At 60.8% G+C, this 19506-nt stretch overlaps 1 protein-coding gene across 2 annotated transcripts; it reads left to right on the top strand.

Annotated features, from left to right (window-relative positions):
* Nucleotides 1-8163: 8163 nt before the first annotated feature.
* On the top strand, nt 8164-19117 carry CPLX2 (complexin 2). 2 transcript variants are annotated; one of them, XM_031598185.2, is made up of 5 exons: nt 8164-8312; nt 12031-12120; nt 17171-17278; nt 17712-17887; nt 17995-19117. In XM_031598185.2, the coding sequence occupies exons 3-5, from the start codon at nt 17248-17250 to the stop codon at nt 18190-18192; spliced, it is 405 nt and encodes a 134-aa protein (XP_031454045.1). In that variant the 5' UTR covers nt 8164-8312; nt 12031-12120; nt 17171-17247; the 3' UTR covers nt 18193-19117. The 2 variants fall into 2 exon arrangements, with proteins under 2 accessions (XP_031454045.1, XP_090006983.1); XM_090150857.1 differs by lacking the exons at nt 8164-8312; nt 12031-12120 and adding an exon at nt 15808-15861.
* Nucleotides 19118-19506: the final 389 nt, after the last annotated feature.

Below are 19506 nucleotides of genomic sequence, written 5' to 3'. Positions count from 1 at the left end.
ATCCTTCTCCCTCAGCAGCTCACAAAGTCCCCTCCCTCCGTGGCAGCAGCAATGCCCATCGCACAGGGCTCCCTTTCTCTCCTAACATCGCACTGCAGTGCAATAAATGATCCCCATCTCCTGCACGTCCCCAGGCTGTGCTGACCCCAGGCTGCATTTGGGTCATTTGTCCTCATTCCTGGGGGAGAGGCAGGCTCTGTGCATGGCCCCATTGCACCGCTGTGCTCACCATGCAGCTTCAGTGGGAGGGGGGACCCCATAGAGCCCACATGCCCTGACCAGCAGACCCCCCACCCTGGTTTTAATGGTCATCATAGAACCCTCTGTGAGTGGGAGGATGGGACTCACACAGGGGATGGCAGCAAGGGCACACGGGGACACCTCGGGAACAACGGGGACAGGCGTTCCGACGGAGCTGCGGGGTTTTGTTCTCGCCGTTGATAGATCTGCAAATAGCTCAAAAGGAAAAAGGTCCCCTCGGCCCCCCTCCACCATCCCTCCCTGAGGGCTGTGCGCCCGCTCCGCTCACTCAGCCTGCTTCGAGGTTGAGCTTAGTCCACTGCTCTTCCCTGGGTGATTAGGCCCCTCATTAAGGGGCTGGTTTCCCCCCAGGGCCCTCCTGGTGCTCAGCTCAGATGGGGCTGCTGAAATCCAGGCACCCCCAGGGCCCAGGCAGGAGTGAGGGGCATACAGGTCCAGGGAGGGAGAGGTGAGTTTGGTAACGCAATGATGTTTCATTGAGGTTTTATCTCTGCGACTGGCAATGTGCTCCTCCAGGAGATTTAGTGGGAAGTTGCCTGGTCCCTGCCAAGAAGGCTGTTTTTCGAGAGAAAGCACATTATGCATCAAAGTTGAAATTCAAATCCTTTTTCCTCCTCTCCTGGCATTTATTTATGAGGCTCCGGATGTTCCTCAGAGAGTCTTTGTTTGCAGAGTGCCCCCAGCCTTCCCCATACCCGCGGTGCAGGGGCTCAGGGAAGGCTCCAGAGATATCGCACAGTGCTGAACTTCCCCCTGTTGTTATTCTCCCCATTGGTGAAACTGTTGCTGGGCAGGCAAGGGGCCGGCATTCTGCTGCAGCCCTCGTGTGCTGGGGGTGCCTTTAACCCATGCACAGTTCCAGAAATCCCCCACAGCTGCAAGCTTTCCCTACTAAGGGATTCTCCCTGCCGTATCCAGGTTGCTTTGTGCATCTCTGCCCCCCCCAAACCCTCCCATCCCCAAAATCAGACGTGCTCTGCGTGTTGCATTCTGGATGGGGCTGGCAGAGATCTTTAATTTTTTTTTTTCCTAGAGATGCTCTCATTTGCCTATTTAGGGGGGAAGTTAGCAGCTCCAGGAGCAGCCAGAGGCTCCTTCCCCCCCAGCCCATCCCAATGCATCAGGACAGGCCCCATGTCTGCAGCCACTAGAAAATCACACTCCATTTCCGAAAGGGAAAGCAAAGTGTAAATCTCTCTCTCACACACTGCAGTGAGAAAAGTGGTGAAAGCTTTAATTTCAGAGCTGGGAGAGAGAGAGACAATAATATGCCAGCAGCACCCTGATCGCCGGGGAGGAAAACATCAATTCTGGCCTTATAGGAACAGCCACTGTGATTCCCCCCTCCCTGCCTGGCACCCAGAAAGCAGCAGGATTTCCTGCCGACCCCACAGCCCTTACCTCACTGCTCTCCAGCTGTGGTTGGGGGAAATTGAGCCGCCTCCCGCTCCTGGTGACAGTGACGGTGATCTCACAAGTGTTGGCCCAGGAGCGCGAGGACCGGAGGGAAGAAGAGGCAGCAGGAATGAAAGGCAGTGATTTCCCTCCCCCTCCAGCAGAGGTCTGCGTTCAGCACGGGCCGGCCGCTGTGCTCAGCGCTCCCAAAAGGTTTTCTTCATAAGAGGGAGCAAATTCCACGATTTATCAAGGGGAAATTTGCATTTGAAATATTCCCCGACTCCAAATGTCATCCGGCTTGATCCCCCCCCCCCCGAGCTTGAACAAATGCAACTGAGCAGGGAGGGGATCAGACCAGTGGGGAGAGAGGAAAAGCCTAGAGTTAAAAGCATCCATGGATGCTCGATCAAGGATATGAGTGAGCACGGCCACGGCCTTCCCCTCTTCCACCCTCTGTCAGGCAGGACATGCAGGAATGGGTATCGGAGGCTCAGCCATCAAGGATTAAGGATTTCGTGTTTGAGATTTTATTTACACAATAAGACTTAAGTGATTGCTGCATGAAGTGTAGGTGGATTCTCTCCGATGCCTGCAGAGGGATTAGTGCCTATAAGGCAGCCAGAATGAGCTGAAAATTGGAGAGATCAAAGTGCAGGAAGAGGAATCCCACATTCTCAGTGATTCTGAAGGGAACGGAGAGAGATGGCAGTGGTCAAGGATGGGAAGATTGCAACTGGTGGCGTAGGAGAGATGCACACAGTGATTCCCCCTTCCCCATGATGCTGCAGACGCCGGGCACATCCTGGGGACAAGCAGCACCCGGATATTTTCCATCCTGAGGCTGAAGAAGTTCCATAGATAGCCATGAGCTCCTGGGACACCTGTGCCCACCTGAGCTCCCCCAAACGTGCCCCCACTTGTGGCTCAAGGTGCCAGCCCACAGTGACACTGCAAGAGGGACACGCATTTCCCCATCCCCACAGCACCCAGCCCGCAGCCAGGCTGCACACATCAGCCTTCTCCTCTTGACCTTATTAAAACTGCCGGGCTGCCATGGGCTGATTCGATTAAACAGGGCACAGAGCACCATCCCCGGCGGGCAGGAGGGATGGATGGTGAAGAAACGGAGTCCTTTCACCCCCGGTGCCTCATTAGCTGCAACTGCTCCAGCTCCAGCCACGCTGTGCTCTGCTTTGCACAGAGGCAACTGTGAGCCCCAGGGGTGCACAGCACTCTGCTGACCCCAAAGCACAGCCCCATGGGGGGCTCAAAGGCTGAGAGCTGTGTGCAGGTAGGTGGGGGTCCGGCAGCAGCAGCCCACAGACAGCAGCAGGGCTGCACAGCTGCAGGCAGCTCCTTTCCTCCTCTGCATCTGCAGTGACCGACTTTGTTCCATCGCTCGTGTTGTGCAGGGGTGTGCGCCCACCCACACATCCCCCAGCCCTGCACTTGGCGTGGGACAGAAGTTTCATCCCCATCACTTCCCGAGATCCGCAGGCAGGCGGGTGTTCCTTCGCCGCAAATGAACCCGCAACGCTTTGGAGAAGGGCTAATTCCCTCCCTCCTTAATGCATGGAAGCTTCTTACGCTAAATCTATACAGGCACAATTAGCATTATTCATATTCCATATGCTCCGCTCCCTGGTGATGAATATTAATCCGTTCCCCGCTCCCAGGCATTGGAGATAACGGCGCTGCACTGCGCCGCAGCAGCGGGGACAGAGGGAACATTGCTGCAGGTGGAGGGAGTTTCCTTCCCGTGTCGAGAAGGGGGGACTCTGCAGTTCTGAGGGGGGCTGCAGGACTCCTGCAGTGGGCTAATGCAGAGCAGCCTCTCTGGATGTCTCAGGTTTGAGATTTCAGGACTCACAACAGCTTTCAAAACCTATGGTGCTGTGCAGCAACCGCACACAACCCAGAGCATCCCATCTGCCCGCCCGTCATCCTCACTCAGGCCAGGGGTCCAAGGATCACAGGAGTGGTGGGGATGGAAGGGGGGAGGCCAAGATGCACCGTGATGCCACACATCCATCTGCATGCTTAATCCATATAGCATCAGGGCCCCCATCTGCCGCATCACGCATCATTAGCTGGCTGGTTTCCGAGGCGGCTCCCAGCAGAGGTGGAAATTGTGCTGGGGGGAGATTGGTTCCCCACTGGCACAGTCACATTTTGGCTGCTCAGCTGAGGCTTTGGGGTGTGGGATGGAGGGGACCCCAAAGTCCCTGTGGGTACTGCACAGCCCCACAGCCTGCAGTCCATGTGCAGAGCAGAGCTCAGCTCTGTGGCGCAGATCCATCCACCCCAATCATCCCCACTGCCCCAGCCTGGAGCACTGTCACCAGGGCTCAGCCCCTTTAAATCCCCGTGATTGCATTATACACTGGGACACCCTACCCAGAAAAATAAGGGAAAGAAATTATTTTCTTCTTGCTGGAAAGCTTGGAGAGCTGCCCACTCCTTGCCAGCCCTCCCACGCACTGCACAGTGGAGGACTGCAGGGCCAGCATGGGCTGGGGGGGCTGGGGCACAGTGGGGTGCCCCTCTGTGCTGGGGTCCCTTCCCTCCACTCCCCGCTCCATCTGTCCTATTCCCGTCTGTTTCTCCTCTCTGCCATCTCTGGGTTGAGATCTGCTCCCGAGGGAGCTCACTGCTCCAAAGAAGCCAAAACTCACCCCAAATCCCTGCTGGAAGCCCCTGGGAAGGAACCACCCCAACCAGCTGAGCTGAGCCGATGTGGGGCTCTGAGGGAGCAGCAGTGAAGGTGCAGTGGGAGAGATGCAGGCTCTGGGGTGCAGGGAGGGAGCCCTGAGCCAAGGTCACTCTCCCACTCTGCTTTCACGCCAGGATGGGTTTTCTCATTACTTACCCAAGCTGTAAATTGTCTAATTTGGAGCACACCATTTATCCCCGATGTGCACTTGAGCAGGCAGATTTTGTTTTCAGGTGTGTGATTAATTTTTTTTTTTTTTCTTTTTTTTTTCCTAAACGTGGTTTCTCTCCTAGGAAACTGCAAACAAACAGCTCTGACCCTTGTGGCCGTTCGGGTGCACATCGGGGCAGGGCACAGCAGCCGGGTCTTGCAGGATGAAAGGAGTGGGAGCTCTGTAACAGCTGTACAAACCCCCGGACTATGCTGCATAACCCCAAAATCCAGCACTGTGCCATGCCTGCCCATCAACCCCAGCACCACCTCCAACCCCCGGGCATCAGCAATGGGAAGCAAGCAGCACTCTCCCTGCTCCCAAATCAATCTGCCGGGAATTACCATTTTTATTAAGACCTAACATGTCCTTGGCTGCTGGGAATGTGATTTGCTCCCGGAATGAGATTACTGCGGTTCCCAAGGAGCCACCATCGGTCTCAGCGACTTCTGCCCTCGTGGCACATCCCCACACGGTGGCACGGAGCAGCACTGTTGTGCCAGGTCCCTCCCGTCCCCGCGCCGAGCTGTGAGAGCTGGGTCACCTGCTGTGAGCGTGCACCCCCCTCTCTGCTGCTGGGGAGTTGTTTTCTGTTCTCCCGGGTGGTTTTTCAGATGAAAGGAGGTGAAAATCACTTCCATTCACTGTGCAGGAGGCCCTGCAGGGCTGCCTTGGTGCGTGATGCGTTTGTGGCTCTCCTAGCGCGGGGCTGGGGGAGGAGGCTGAGCACCGCACTGCCCTTTGTGCTGGGGGACATCCTCCCAAGGAGCTGCTTAGCATTCGGAGCAGGCGCCCGCGTTGTTTCCGGGTAAAAACTCTGAATTTCACTTCAAAAACACATCGATCTTCTGCAGCGTGCCATGAAGGGCAGCGTCTCCTCACCCACTTTCTGAAACTGGATCACAGCAGCACCAGGACCCTGTACCATGGGGCTGGACCTGACGTTCCCCAGCGTCAGGACAGGCAGCCACCTTCTCCCTGGCATCGCTCTGCAATGCCGTGTGACTGCCGCTGCTCATCTGCCCAGCGGGAACGCTGATGGATCTGCCTTGCCTCTCTCTATAAGGGCCCGGCTGCACGCTCCCAGCTTGAGGAGAGAATACTCAACAGCTTCTTTACTTACACGTCACACGAGGATTGTGGTGTCTGTCCTGAGTCCCTCCTCTGCTGCAGCACCCATGGCTGAGCATCCCTCCTGCCCCCACACCCACCGAGGGTGGCACCTTTCCACAGGAGCACATTTCCTGCAGCTGCAGGACCTCTGCTCCAAAGTGTTTGCTTATGGCTAAGTGCAGCTGCCCCAGCACCTGGACCATGAGTGTGACCTGAGAGCCCCCAGCACCTGGGCGGGAAACAATAAGGGCATCTGTTCCCATTAGCAGGGTGAAGGCTGGGGAGAGAAACGACTATTGATTGCTCTGTGAGCTCAGCATCAGGCATGCATGCATGGCATGCAGCCACAATCAATAATGCTAGAGAGGTGCTTGGGCTCTCTGGGGATTCTGCCTCTGCTTGGGGCACAAGGACAAAGGTTGCACCCCGCCAGCACCCAGCACAGTCCTGCAGTGCACAGCCCATGCCGTGCTGCTCCCTCCTCTCCAAGCCCATGTTTCCATCCCGAGGCGGAGAGCAGTGATGCTCCCTGGGGGCTCTCTGCTCACCCCCATGCACAGGGGTACCCAGCTGGAGCCCGGCTCCCTGCCTGCTCTCGATCCCTAGGACAGCTGCCTTGGCATCCATGGGACACTCGGACTGGGTACAAAGGCAGGAATTGAGAGAAAAGCTGAGATTTCCATCCTGCCAGCAGAGGATGTCATCAGGGAAGGTGGAACTACACTTCCCAGAGTGCTCTTGGCCCTGCATGCTGCCCGGGAAAGGCGAAGGGACTCCGCTGCCAGCTCCTCCCTGCTCCTGAATTATTCTTATTATTGTTTATTTGTGGTTTTTCTGCACTTAACTGCCTTCCTTGTCCACTTAATCGGGGGATTATTGCCCCACCTGCCCATCCACCAGAGCCCAACTCATTACCGGGGTTTATTTATGAGCAGCACGGCAGCAGAACGCACCCTGCAGCTCCATCTCCTCCGGTGCAGGCAGCTGGAGGCGATGGACAAAGGCAAGCCAGAGCCACTAGCAGCGAGTGTGGCTGTGGGGTGACACAGAGGTGTCCCAGCACCTCCTCCTGTCCTCACGTCAGCGCTGGGCACAGGATGATGCTGCTCCTGGCACAGTGCAGGGGAAGCAGCGGGAGCCTGGCTGAGCCTTAAAGTGCTCTCAGAGCTGGGGAAAGGTCAGCGGCACAGCACCATCCTTCCGCTCGCACAGAGGGGTGCGGGCTCCTTGGCACAGCGGTGGCAGCTGGGTGACAGCAGGCTGACAATGACAGCATGGCATGGTGGAGAAGCAGAGGGACCCACAGCACCCACAGTCCTTCTTCCCACCATCCCTCCCATCCTCAGGCAGAAGAATCCGGGCAGAATGTGGGGCAGAGCGTGCGAGCCCGCTGATGGAGCGCTGTGATAAATAAATCATGGCACCAAAGCAATCAGAGCTGCCCACTCAGCTGCTTGGGATGCAGTGCCCACACGGGGGATTTGCAGCTGTACCTTCCTGGCCATTGGGCCCATGGCCCAAGTGCTGTTCCTCTGTTTGCAGCCGTGTTTTGCAGCCTCAGCACTGAGGGGGATTGATTTATTCATCAGCAGCTTCAGCCCGCACCATCCCTGCATGAAGGCCGTGACAAGCGGCGGCTGTGTGACAAGCAGCATGGCACGCAAGGCAGTGGGGCTGGCTGACCCCATGCTGCTGTGCCCAGGAAGTGAAGGATGCCATGGGAAGGGAAATGTGAGCATCAGACCCTCACGAAGCTGTGCTGCATTAACGCATGTCCATCCTAGCCCCTTGCAGGGCAGAGAGGAGGGAACCTATTTTCCAAAGGGAGTTCAGCAGTGCCAATGGCTGAGCCTATTGCTGAGACAATGACAAGGGTCCTGGTCCCCATCCCTTTCACTTGCCCTGCCCATCCAACCTCAGATTTTGGAGGTCCCACAGTGCTTTGCCTGTCGGATGGTGCACCCAATACCCAACTTCCCCATATCCCACGTGGCACTCATACAACCTCATGGCCAACAATGGGCTTTGTCCCCATGGTGTGGGACAGCAGTCATGGGAAAGGGACACACTGAGTCTGGGGGAGCAAAGTACTGGGCCCTGGTTGGGGGTAGATACTGAGTGGGGAATTGCTGTAGGAGGGGCGGATCAGGAGGGATGGGCAGATACTGGGGGAAACTGGTGGGGATCAAGGACAGGAAATGGGGGTACTGAGGGGCACGGGGGGTAGCGGTGGTGACTGCTGGGGGAGATTAATGGGCACCAGGGGCATGGCTGGGTAATGGGAGGAAAGGAGAGGCAGGCACTGCCGGGGGGATGACTACGTACTGGGGGGCAATTGTCGGGGGCGATTGCTGGGTACCGGGAGCAATTACCGGGTACCGGGGGGGGAATCGCCGGGAGCGGGGGGCTGCCGTTCGGGGCATGGGGCGGGCCGGAGGCGGGCACGGAGCCGGCCCCGCCCGGGAGGCCGTGCGGCGGAGGGGGAGCCAGAACCGGGCCCCCCCGTACCGCTAGGGCTCCCGCCTCCCTTCCGGCGGCGGTTCCTTCTTCCCTACGCCGGGGGCGGACGGGGCGGACCGGAGCCGCACCGCACCGCACCGCGCCGCGCTGAACCAGGTGGGTGCGGGGCCGGGAGCGGGGCCGGGGCCGGGGCCGGGGCCAGGGGCGGGCCCGCCGTGCCGCAGAGCTCGGAGAGGGGGGGCCGGGGCCCGGCGGGCGGTTCGGGCACGGGGACCGGCCCGCCGAGCCTCCCGGGGCCGCCGGCTTATGTAACGGGGCGGCGGCCGCGGGGCTGCGGCATGCGGGAAGCGGGATGCGGAGTGCGGGATGCGAGGCGTGGGATGCGGAGTGCGAGATGCAGATGCAGGATCGGGCTGAGCGCTGCTCCCACCGGGTGCCCCCCCACGGCGCCCCGCACGCCTGGGTAGGGGCCGCGCGTGCGGTGTGTGTGGCAGGGAAGGGCTGTCACCGCCGGGGTGTCACCCCCCAGGGCTGTACTGCGGAGGGGGGGCTGCAGAGCGGGGCCGTGGGCAAGAAGAGGAGGCCACCTGCTCCCTCCGCTGCTTGTTCCCTAGGATGCTCCTTGCAGCCTTCTGCCGGGGGAAGCTCCCAGTACCCTGCCGGGCTCTTCCCATGCCTCCCCGTCACCACCTTTCTCTCCATCCTGCTCTCCTCGGCTACACCAACCCCTCTTGGGCTGTCCCCGTTGCATGTTCCCGAGGTGCCATCCTGCTGCATCGACCCTCTGGGGGTCCCAGCACCCCGAGCTCCATCCCCTCTCCTTGCGGTGTCCCCAGCAGCACATGGGGTAGGTGTCTGCTGTGACCCAGGCCTGGCAATATGCTGTGGCAGTGTCACCCACATGGCGGGAGCGTGACCGGGCAGCTGCTGCCCCAGGCACCGGCGTGGTGATTCAGAGCAGCAGAGCAGAGCTGGCGCCTTCGTTCCGAACAGGGCTGATGGCTCTGGGCTTCTCTACAAAGCTGGGGAAGATGTGAGAGCTCAGCCGAGATAAACTGGCACAGAAAAATGTCCCTTGGCTGTGGGCTGAGTGTTTGCTTCTTCGATTGCCTTGCGTGAGAACATTAGTATTGAAATGACCCCAACCAGACAAAGCGATTAACACCTTGCAGCACTGGAGGGTGGCTGCGCTTCACACTTTGGCTCATCCCTGGGTTTCAGCACTGCCTACTGGCAGGCAGAGCCTGCCAGGCCCGGTGCCACACATCAGGAGCTCTTTGGGGACCCGCACTGAGTTTCCCATCGTGATTTTAGCACATGAGCTGAGACCCAGCAGAGGTTGGATACCACCCTCTGTCTGTGGAGAACCCTTTGCTGGGCACCCGTGTGCCCCACTCAGATCAGCAGCAGGTGACACAGTGCCATCCCCACCGAGGAGACCCAGCTGTCCCCAAGGCTGTCCCATCCAGGCACAGGACTGCACAGCCGGTGGCAGGAGCTCTGTGTGTTCCTGGCCAGACCTTCCCATTTGTTCTTCTGCCAGCATCAACCATGAGTTTAAATGCTCCTGCTCCCTCCCTGGTGTTTACTCGCCGGGTGTATTTATAGAGAGCAATCAGGTTGCTCAGCCAGAGTAAACAGCCGCGCTCTCACGTGAGTGCTCCACTCGCCCATCCCAGGAGCTTTCCCTTCCACCTGCCCTGGCCCTGCAGAAGCTCCAGCCACACACCTCTCTGGGCTCTCTGGGCTGTGGCCCAGGTTGCACTCCCCAGGAGTCACTGTCACCTCGCCATGCTGCACATGCCCTCTCCTGCTGCCAGCCCAATCCCTGGCCAACTGTTGCCACTACCTCCTGCAAAAATAACCATCCAATGCTCAGAATCACCCATCACCACAGCCCTGCAGCAGTGGTACCCACCCCTGCCCCGGCCCACAGACAGGAGATTTTTGGGGGCCTAAGGTTTGGTTCAGATGCAGCCCTCTGCATCCCTGCGGGTAGGGAGTGCACTGCTACCCCAACTCTGCTGTGAAGGCATTTTCCCAAAGTGCAGAGGCTCTGTGCCTTCCCACCTCAACACACAGTGCCTGGGCATGAGGCTGCTGCCAGCCCCAAGCAAGTCACACAGGTTCTCCATCCCATGCATCCCCAAGCTGCCCTCTGGCATCCCAGGGGCTGGACAAGACTGGCTATGATCGTAGGGTGCTGTGAACAGAAGGTGATCTCATCTCCATCACTACTTCTGCCCCACATATTGTGGCCATATCCTGCGCTGGGTAAAAGCAGCCCCTCCAGCTCCAAGTACACTGCAGCCCCAAACCAGGGTTGTCCTGATGTGATAGCATCCTCCTTGCCTTTACCTCACCTCTGCCTTGTCTGTGGTTGGCATCTGACTGCCTGGACAGACAGACTCATGGACAGCCAGAGCTGCTGCCTGTCCCCATCTGTCCAGGTAAAATATGGCTCTGTGATCCTGGCTGGCTCTGCTTGTTAAAAAGACAGACAATAAATAAATAAATAAATAAATAAATAAATAATAAATGAATGACAGCCACATCGATCTGGCCCCCAAATCAATGCCTTGTGATGACCCAGCCAGTATGGCCCCCAATACCCTCCCAGGATTGAATCTCCCCACGTCCCCATGCAGGCAGTGCTCAGCTCTGACCATGCTCCAGAGCTTCAGCAAAGAACAGCAGCTGATCTGCACCACAGAACACAGCCGGCACAGCAGGGACTGATCCCGTCCCAGCACAGCTCCTCTCCCTGGGACTGAGCTGCCCAAAAACCCGGCTGCCCCCAGCCTTGGTGCTCTGCATCCCATCCCACCCGGCTCTGACTCTTCCCACATCCCGCAGGAGGCAGCGCTTGTCCCCAGCAAAGGTCACCTTCACGCTGCTGCCAAGCCCTTCCCAGGCTGAGCGCTCAGTGCTGTGCTTCCCAGAGACACAGCTGCCTTTCAGGGGTCTCCATGGGGGTCTCACCGGAGTGTGAAGGGCTGACTGCCTGCTGCTGCGTACCCAGATTCAGCACTGCATCCCCAAGCCTGGTTTTATGTCCCCAAACCCAGCACTTTCTCTCTGAGTCTGTCTCCCCCCCCTCTCCCCTGGGTCATTATTTGCCTACAATTTGCCAAGTCCCCCCCACATCCTGGGGTGCAGGAAAGGAGGTGGCTCTGCGCTAGGACAAATTTATGACATCCCCAGGAACCCACTGCCTGCATCCCACAGCCCATGTCACACTCATGTCGCACTCATGGCACACACCAGGGTGGAACCATGGGGACAGATCACTCGGAGATGATGCCCAGCTCTCTGCACAGCCCCGTCCCCAGGAGCATCCCCTGAGCCCCCCCAGCACAATGGGGGCACTCCAAGGACATTCAGCAAAGGGACGAGGAGAACCCCAGGCAGAAGCTTTTCAAAGTTAGGCTGAAGTTGGGCTCCCAGAGGAGGATCTCTCAGACTGCAGCCTTTGTTCGGGGCTTTGTTTGCCTGCTCACTTTAACTCGCCATTATGTCCTCTGAAGAAGAAACTCATCACTTGAAAACTGAGGAATGCAGAGTTAATGCCAATTTTTAAAACCCTCCAAGAGTTGAGAGCCCTCTCAATAATTAATGAAGGCATCCAAACTGCCGGGTGTCTGTCTGCAGCTCGGACAGCAGCAGCCATATCCTCAGTCCAAGAGGGGCACAGACCCCAACGCTGCCACCTCCCTGCCCACCCTGGGCTGGCTCAGTTAGTGCATCACTCCCATCCTCAGAGCTCAGTATCTGGGGCGGCGTGATAACTTTCTTTTGCCCTCTGCCCCAGCACCCTGTGCATTAGGGGGGTGGTCCCCCATCACTGACCCTTTTGCCATCGGTGTCTCTGCAGGCCCGCCCTCCTGCGATGCCCACCCGCCCCCGGCAGCCCCTCACAGCGCTGGTTTAGGTGCTGAAGGCCACGGACACTGCGCACACCAAGGTAGGCTGTGGCTCTGGCAGGGCTCGGTTTGGGTGGATGTGAGGCGTGGAGCTGGCGGTGATGTTGCAGGTGGTGCAGGGAGGCAGGGGCAGGTTTTTTCGGTTTGTTTTTCCTTTTTTCACTTTTTTTTTTTTTTTTTCCCTCCCTCTGAAAGCCCCCAGATGGGCAAGGTATGAGCCAAACCCCACTGGCAGCAGCCAAGAATGGTTTTCTGGCCACAGCCCCAGCAGCTCTTGGAGTGGCACCATGCCCATCCGGCGTCACACTGCAGCGGAAACCCCATGCGCAGGCGGGCTGGGGGCGGCTTCAGCAGGGGGAGATGGCAGCATCCCTCCTAGCCCCCCTTCAACACAGGGTCCCCCACTCCTAGTGCTCCCAGCATGGTCTCATCCTGCTCCCACCATGCTGCAGCCACCCAGATGTCCCCCCTGCCGCCGCTGAGTCCCCCACATGCAGCCTTCTGCTGCTGTCAGAGGTCCATGGGGCACCTCTACCCCAGAGCTCTCCCATGGTGGGGTTGCCCTCCCGGGAGGGAAGAAGCTCACCCTCCTTGGCACATGCCCTGCTTCCACCCCAGCACTGAGCCTGGGAGAGGAGCTTGGGGGGCACCGAGAATCTTCTCCCCACACAGCTCTGACTTCTTCCACCATCAACGTTGGCTCTGGATGGCTCCTGCCAGGGCCACGGGGATGGTAGATCAAGATGTTCATGGGATGGCTGCTGCCCCAAAGGCAATTGCTGGGGCAAGGAGCGATGGGGTGAGAATATGGGCTGCGTGGGGGTTTTTGTCCGTTGCCCGCACGGTGCCGGGTGCACTGCGCCCAGCTCCATGCCAGCCCCTGCAGAGCTGTGCGGTGTGCGTGCCTGCCATAAATATTGATGGGGCGGACGTGGTGCAAGTGTGCCTTTATACACAGTGCTTGGGATGTGCATGCTGTACAAACCGGAGGAAGCGGTGCGGGTGCAGCACTGAGGCTGAATGTACAGAGGCTGTATAGGGGAGATGGAATTCAGAGCGGGGTGGGAAGGGGCTGGGTGTAAAGCCCCGGCAGTCAGAAAGCAGCAAAGTAAAACCTGCTGCCAGACTGCAGTGAGTGGCAGCTGCTCCCCCAGCCCACTAACATGCAGCCCATGCAGGACGAGCAGCGAGGGGCTGCAGTGCCGCTGCTTAGCCATGCACAGCACAGAGGCAGCGACCGCACAATGCTCTGAAAGCTGCTGCTGCAGTGCACGGCCAGGAGGGTGCTGGTGTCCGTGACACGGGCAGGGCTGTAGGTGGCAGAGCCATGGGGCTGTGGTGGCTGTCAGCCCTGGGAAGGGCAGCAAGCAAAGCTCAAGCACAGGGGACATCCATCCCCCGCATCACTCTTGTACAGGCCACCTTTTAGGGCAGCTCAGGAAGGCAGAGCAGCTGCACCCCTGGGACACTGTGCTGGGAGCAGCTGGAGGCTGCGACTTAAGTCCCCTCCTCACCCACAGCTCCTTTGACCACTGCTGCCCCAGCCCACAGCCAGCACCAGCACACACACAGCTCCTGCACGCGGCCCCCGGGGGATGTGAACGTCCCTCATTGCATGCGATGCGCGATCGGCCCCGCCAACCATCTGCTGCAGCATCTCCCCTCCACCCACTCGCAGCTCACGCTGTGCCCCGTGGCACGGAATCAGTGGCACCTGGAGCACCCAGCAGCAGGCAGGGCCGGGCTGGGGGTGCCTCGTGCTCCCCTGAGTGACCTGCAATAGCAATGCCAAAGGGCTGCGATAGTGATGCAGCCAGCTCTGCAATATTGATGCTGATGGGTCTGTGGCTGGAAAGCAGGGAACAAGAGCACGGTGTGGTGGTGACCCTGTGACCCTCTCCATGTGTCATCACCGGGTTGGCAGGGCTGTCCCTGCCCTCTGCGTGCCCCAAACCACACTCAGATGCTGCACTACGAAGGTCAGCTCACGATGCTGCAGCATGCGTGGTCCTGTCCCTATCCCCGGCCTTGTCTCTGCCAGGTGCCAGCCCCGAGGGGGCCGGGACCACTCCGCAGAGCTGCAGCTGCCGCTGCTTTGTGCCTCCTCTCCCCCGTTCCCCGCCGCTGTTTTTGTTTTGTTTAAGAGGCCGGGTTACGAATTTTAAACAGGCTCCTGAAAAACCCAATTACCTCCAGAAGACAACCTGATAAAAGCCGCCGAGCCGGCACGCTGCGCATCGCCTCGCGTTGCAGCCGAGGGAAAACCGACGTAACAAAGCCTTTGCAAATGGAGTTAACCACTTTTAATCCCTCAGTGCGACGCGGAGGGCCAAGCGGTTTTTTCTGCAGAGATGGGGGCGGGGGGAGCGTAAATAACCCGACGGCATGGCGCTGCTGGGGGGCAGTCCCAGAGCTGCGACTGGGAGCAGTCCCTGGGCGCACTGGGAACTGCTGGGGGGAGGACGCGCTCAATGAGCCGAAGCATCTCCAAAGATTGAAAGACTCGAGGACCCATCCCAGGAACAAAAGGAGGCGTTTGTCAGGCGCTGAGAGACGGGCTCGTTAATTCCTCCTGGCTGTCACACTTATCTGTAATGAATTTGTGCTCCGCTGTATTATTTTTAATACAATAGGAGCGGTGCCGCCCGCCCACCGCCCGGCTGCCGGGAGCGCTGACGTCAGCGTGCGGAGCGGGGTGCTGCAGGACGGACAGACGGATGGATGGACAGACCAAGGCCTGTCCCAGCACTCACAGCAGGGTTAGGTGCTGAGGCAGAGGGCATTTTTTCCATGATGGAGGAAAACAGTGCGGTTGGTCAGGGCGGGAAGAGGTGGAAGGCGCAGGGAGCAGTGAGCAGGAGGGTTGTGTGCTGGAGTGCTTTCCCTGTGCCAAGGCTGTGCTGTGCATGGCAGCAGAAGGGCAGACATGGGGTTCCCCCAGCGCTGTGTGCCCCACAGAGGGGCTATGGCCGTGAGCATCCCTGCAGGACTGCAGGGCCTCAGCTCACCGCCAGCTGTCCCCACAGCCAGGCTCAGAGTCCCACTGATCTGCAAAGAGCTCGTTCCCTTCCTGATAACCCAGGGCTGGATGGATGGGGCACTGGCTCTGCAGGGCGGTGGGACATTCACGTGGCTCTGGCACCTGCACACCCTGAGCTCTGCCCCAGCCATAGGAGTACGGAGGCCACAAGGTCATTGCACATCCCCAGCATCTCTTGGGGAGTCAGTCCTACAAATGTGGGACTGGAAGCTCTGTGTGGCTGCACAGCCCACAGCGATGTATCAGGGACTTTGAGAAGTCCCACAACACCACCCCACAGCTCTGCAATTAGTCACGGTGGGGTCATTAAAGCCTGGCAGGTGTGCAGAGGCTCCCCGAGGAGGTGCGCGGTGCTGAAGGGGTCACCCCCTTTGGGTGCGGGGTGCAGGGACGGCTGGGGGCTGCTCGTGGTGGCTGCGGTTGGGAAGTGCCTGGCTGTGCCACGGATTGCGGAGGTGAAGCATTAACAGACGCCGGGGGGCTGCTCCCCCCATCCCTTCGCTACGGGATCGGGGGGTCCCGGCGGGGGCAGCGTTTCCCCGGGGGCGTCCCGCTCTGTGGATGGGGGGTCCCGTAATCCCTTCTTTTCCCCTCTTCCGGGACCGAGAGCGGAGCGGGGCTGGGGGTGTCGCCCCGGGCGGGCCCACGCGTGCGGCGGGGGGCGGGCGGAGGGCGGGCCGCGGCGGGGCGGGGCGGGGCGGGGCGGGCGGAGCGGCGGCGGCCGAGAGCGGCGGCGGAGCCGGTGAGTGCCGGTGCTGAAGGGACAGCGCCGCCGCTGCGGCACCGGGCGGGGCGAACCGCATTCACCGGGGGAGGAGTGGGCGGGAGGGGGGGTCCCGCGTTCCCCCGGCGGTGCCGCGTCCCCGTGTCCCCTGCGGCCGCGGTGCGTCCTCCCCCCCGTCCCGTGTCCTCCGTGTCCCCGCGCTCCCGCACCCGCGGTGTTCCCCGCATGTCGCGTTCTCTCCTTCAATGCGTCCTCCGTGTCCGTGCACCCCAACATCCCGCGGTGCCCCCGCGCTCCCCACCCCGTGTCCCGCTTCCCCCATTTTCCGTATACCCTTTCTGTCCTCGGTGTCCCCTACGCACCCTCCCCCGGGCGCAGGAGGGAACAAACTTCCCCGGCCCCCCCCGGCTGGAGGGACTCTCCCCATTGCCGGGAGTCCCGGGGAGCTGGGGGAGATCCGTGGGGCTGCGGCACCCAGTGGGCACACGCACGCTGCAAAGTGCACACGCAACATCAGCACAGCCCTCGCCCACGCACAGGGCACGCAGGGCGCGCACACACACACACAGAGCACTCCTACATGCACACGCAGTGCACACGCAGCCTGCAATCCCACCCGCGCGCGCACGCAGCGTGCCAGCAGCCTGCAACACCCCCACACGCACGGCACAGGCTGCAAAGCAGTGCGCACACACACCCCCGTGCTGTACACACATCCAGCATGCAGCCCATCAGTGTGCAAACACACGCACCCAACGTGCAAACACAACCCGCACACCTGTATACACACGAGCCCGTGCACACACAGCTTGTGAACCCACAAACTCAAACGCACAAACCTTGCAAGCAGCCTGCAACCCCCCCGCAGCGTGGCCACACACAGCTCCAACCCCATGAATCTGTACACATGCATATAGCCAGACATATACACAGCTCTGTGAATGCACCTCCTGTGCACACATAGCTGCACAGCTGTGCAAACATGCATGGAGCTCACAAACACGCACGCCTGCAACCCCAAAGAACAGTCCCGACCCACCGGCAGCCTCTTCTCCACCCACCCGCAGAGCCCAAGCACCGCAACACACGCACATGCACACAGGGTCACGCTGTGCTCCCCAGGCTGGCTCTGCCCCCACTATGCAGGGGGACGTGCTGGTGGCAATGTGGGTGCCTCTCCAGTGGTACTCGATGCTCCTGTGCCCGTGCCACCCTGTGGCGGGCAGCACCAGGCTGGGAAATCCACCTGAAGCCGAGCCCCTGTGTGCCAGGGCAGTGGGGACCTCAGGCTTGGCGTCCCCGACCGCGTCCCTCTCTCTGTGCCCAGGTGGCCGTGGTCGGAGAGCCCGGACAGCAGTGGATGAGCGCTGGGCACTGGCATAGCCACACGCACACACCGGCACCATGGACTTTGTTATGAAGCAAGCACTGGGCGGTGAGTGGGGAACATCTCCACCGGGAGCAACACTGTGGGGTGACAACACACCCAGCATGGAGTCGGGGAGGGCCACCGCGGGGGAACGAACGGCTGCCAGAGCCCTACAGGGCTCCCGTCGGTGGTGCCGGCAGCGCCTGGCGGGGGAATCCCAGCTCTCCCGGTAGTGTGGGATTCCCCAGCAGGTCCCCTGGGTGCCAGTGCTTGAGCTGCCAGCGTCTCCCCCGGCTGACGCTGAAGTAGGGCAGTGCTGGCAGCCCGCGGCACTCCCCGTCCCTGCAGCACCCAGAGCCCAAGCACAGCCGGTTGTGGCGCGGGTGGCACAGGGGATCAGGGGACCCCGGGCTGTACTTGCAGGCTGGCTCCCTGCCCAGCTTGGCTTTGTGGAAGCTGAGGTCCCCTGGGCACTGGCTGAGAGTGTCATGCTATGCAGGGGCCACCAAGGACATGGGCAAGATGCTGGGGGGCGAGGAGGAGAAGGACCCCGATGCGCAGAAGAAGGAAGAGGAGAGGCAGGAAGCGCTGCGCCAGCAGGAGGAGGAGCGGAAAGCCAAGCACGCCCGCATGGAGGCTGAGCGGGAGAAAGTCCGGCAGCAGATCCGTGACAAGGTGGGCAAGCAGCTCCCCGTGCTGCTGGGGGGATGGGAGTAAGAGGTGACAGGGTACAGCACGGGCACTGCGTGCTGCCCGCCCCGCTCAGGGTCTGTGTCCCACAGTATGGGTTGAAGAAAAAGGAGGAGAAGGAGGCGGAGGAGAAGGCAGCGCTGGAGCAGCCGTGTGAGGGCAGCCTGACGCGCCCCAAGAAAGCGATCCCGGCGGGCTGTGGGGACGAGGAGGAAGAGGAGGAGGAGAGCATCCTGGACACCGTGCTCAAGTACCTGCCCGGCCCGCTGCAGGATATGTTCAAGAAGTAACAGCACCACCGACCCTGCCATGGGGTTCTGGGGCACGGGCGCCCTCCTCCCTCCCTCCCCTCCATCAGTTCCCTTGGCCCCAGGGGGATCCCTGCATCCCCTCTCCATCTCCTGCCCCTCCCTCGTCCCCCAACCAGACCAAACCATCCCATCCTGTCCAAGCAGGGCCCCCCGACCACGCCGTGCCAAAGGGGAGAGTCCCTGGCCGGACAGGGCGAACCGGGACCAAATGCACTGATGTATCCTGGCAGCGGGCTGGGGGCACCCCAGGCCCCACCGGACCCCGGGGCAGCTCCCCGTGCCCTCAGCCCTGCCCTTCTGCCCACATCCCCCCCTCACCCACCTGCCAGGGGGCCCGGGCAGGCCTCCGTGTGCCTGCCCTTGTCCCCAGCACTGCCATCCCCAGCCCCATCCTGCCCCGGGCCAAGCCCAAAGCACAAAGCCAGGCGCCCTGCCCGCAGCTCCCCCAACCCTGATCCCCGGGCACGGGGGTCCCCTGGGGCTGCCCGGTGTGCCGCAGCATCGGGGGGTTGGAGGGGACCCCCTTCCCGCATCTCTGGCCCCATAGTTAAAGCCATATCAGTTAGACTGCAATACTTCAGCACCGGGAGGAGCAGGCGCCGCGCTCCGCCGACCGTGTATAAAGGCGCGTGCGGGGCAGGGACCCCCTGCCTCGTCCCCCTGCCCCGTCCCCGCTGTCCCCACCGCTCGCTCGTCCGTGTCTCGGCCCCGCTGGCCCCCGTTCTCGCATTAGTGTCTGTGTGCCAGGGTGCGCCCCGTTGCTCCATGCGTCCTCGTGTCCGCTGCTCACGCCTCAAACCCCAAAGCCCCGCAGTCCCCGGGGCTGCCCGCAGCACCGAGCCGAGAGCCCCGTGCCCGTGGGTTGCAATAAACCCAGTACGGGGCCGGGGTCTGCAGAGTCTGTCCCGGGCTGCCCCCCCCCGGCGCTGGGCACACAGCTCCCATGGGCAAAGCTGCCCGGGTACATCCCAGGAGCTGCTGCTTGCGCCCCAACAGGGGGGCACGCCATCGCCCCGGCCCGTCCCTTGCCGTACTGTGCTCCTGTCCTCCCTACCCCCATGCTTCCTCCGCCACAGCCCCCAGCCACTCAGCCCAGCCCTTCCAGGGAGGCAGAGGGCAGCTCGGGGCTTCGCAGTCATGCTGTGACCATCCTGCTCGAACTAGTCTTTGACAAACTAATAAAATAAAGGGATTTGTACATTGCTCTGGCCTTTTCTCAGCCCTTACTTCCTGCCACTTTCCCCATCCCTCCATCTCCCCTCAGGGCTGAGACCCGTCCACTCAGCACACTAC

The sequence above is a fragment of the Phasianus colchicus genome, chromosome 15 (genome assembly GCF_987193195.1).
Source record: "Phasianus colchicus chromosome 15, bPhaCol1.hap1.1, whole genome shotgun sequence".
Classification (NCBI taxonomy): Eukaryota; Metazoa; Chordata; class Aves; order Galliformes; family Phasianidae; genus Phasianus; species Phasianus colchicus.
The sequence above is the reverse complement of the archived record's forward strand: the minus strand, read 5'-3'. Positions and strand labels throughout refer to the sequence as shown.